The sequence below is a fragment of the Neophocaena asiaeorientalis genome, unplaced genomic scaffold (genome assembly GCF_003031525.2).
Source record: "Neophocaena asiaeorientalis asiaeorientalis breed wild unplaced genomic scaffold, Neophocaena_asiaeorientalis_V1.1 scaffold469, whole genome shotgun sequence".
Classification (NCBI taxonomy): Eukaryota; Metazoa; Chordata; class Mammalia; order Artiodactyla; family Phocoenidae; genus Neophocaena; species Neophocaena asiaeorientalis.
In genome coordinates this window covers 2416049-2417680 of record NW_020172691.1, presented here as the reverse complement: position 1 = coordinate 2417680, position 1632 = coordinate 2416049, and the positions used below count along the sequence as shown (strand labels likewise).

Below are 1632 nucleotides of genomic sequence, written 5' to 3'. Positions count from 1 at the left end.
CCCCGCGCCCTTTCCTCTTACGGAAACCCACCTGACAAAAGCAAACCATGTCGTGCATTCAAATCACACGTTTTCTCACCTTTTTAAAGAAAAACTAAACTAGGGTTTTCTGTGTGTAGAATTCTGTCCCTTAGGGCTTTGCTTTTCTTTTTTAACCATCTCGTGAGCCCCCCAGGGGAGTCGTGAGGTTTGTGTGAGGCCCCTGCCACCCCCACCACCCACCCCCTCGCGTCCCCTGGGCTGTTGGTCTCCTGGTCTGGGTGTGGAGGACAGACGGCCCTTGTTCTGAGGCTCCCGCCCCAGGTCCACCTCCTGAGACTGCTCCGCTGTGTGGGGCCGGAGCCAAGTCCCTGCCCTTTGCAGAAGATCCAGGCGGAGCCGCGGTGCCAAGCATCCTGCCGTGAGAAGCCAGTGCTATCGGGTCACTGCAGGTCTGAGCACTGTGGCCGCCCTGAGGGCGTCGCCCTCACCGCTGCCCCGGTCCGCATACCCAGGAAGAGGGCGTCTGCTGCTCTTCTCAGAGCAGGAGCCGCTGTGATGGGCCTCTCTCCCCACCCCACCTTCCTACTCCCCAATAAAGTCTGACCCCTCATACTCTCCCGGCTCCTGTCTGCGCCGAGCCTGGGTCTCACCAAGAAAGCTCGTGGGGGCTCAGCCGGTGAGGCGTAACGAGGTTAGGGCGCACGGGGGCTGGGTGACGGGTAAAGCCGGGAGTGGTGTACGGGCCACTGCGACACAAGTGGTCTGGCTCTCCAGTTCTTCTAAGCCTGCTTCTGCCCTTCAAAGGGCATCTGGACAAAACCAGGGCATCCTTTCCGCGGACCCCCAGGTCGGGATGGGCGGCCATCAGCCACTGCCGCCAGGCACCCGGCTGTCCTGGTCAGAACGCTCCCGGGGCCTGAGGGGGCCTGAGGGGGCCTGAGGGGCAGGTGAGCAGCTGGGGCCTCGCTCTGGAGCTGGGAGTCTGTCCCGAGGCACATCATCTGGGGTGGGGGCGCGGCTGCCCCTCTTGGGACCCTAGCTGGGGGTGGGAGGCAGCCCAGAGAACCCCAGGAGCAGCTCTGCACCAGCCCCCGCGGGGAGAAGGGGGTTGCCTGCTTACCCAGCCTGCATCCCAGTAGCTGGGCCGAATGGGGGAGCGTAGGTGGGGTTGAAGCCGGGTGGGGGTGGGGGTGGGGGTGGAGCAGGAAGTCCTAGGAGGTGGGGCGGAGCCCTGGGACTCTAGTAAGTACCACCTAGGCCTCCCGCTGGGCACACCTGGGGAAACAGTGCCAGAGGGGAAAAGGCTTGTCCAGGGTGACCCTTTTCCCACACCCAGGGGCTGTGGTCACCCCACGTCCCCCTCTGGAGCCCTGCAAGACCTGCAGGTCTGGGTGAGGGTCTCAAGCCACCTGCTGGTCGGGGGAGGCAGGGGTCTCAGAGTGTTGGGCCAGCTCTTCCTAAATCTCCAGAGAAGCCAGAAATCTGGGCTCACGTGTGAAGTCTGCATTTTTCAATGTTGGCAAAAACAAATCCCAACATTCCAAAGCCTCAAAAATTGACAGACTTCAGACTTGGCCCACTGGCCACCGGCTCGAGGCCCAGTGGGTTCTGAGGGGGCACGGAGAGGGGCTCTTCCCTGCAAATTCCACA

General features: G+C 62.5%; 1 protein-coding gene across 1 annotated transcript in view; it reads left to right on the top strand.

Annotated features, from left to right (window-relative positions):
- The window catches only part of BSG (basigin (Ok blood group)), an 8384-nt gene extending 7462 nt beyond the window's left edge, over positions 1-922 (top strand). Inside the window, exon 7 of the mRNA XM_024740014.1 lies at positions 787-922. Within this exon, the coding sequence (XP_024595782.1) occupies positions 787-922 (136 nt within the window). The remainder of the gene's footprint in view (positions 1-786) is intronic.
- Positions 923-1632: the final 710 nt, after the last annotated feature.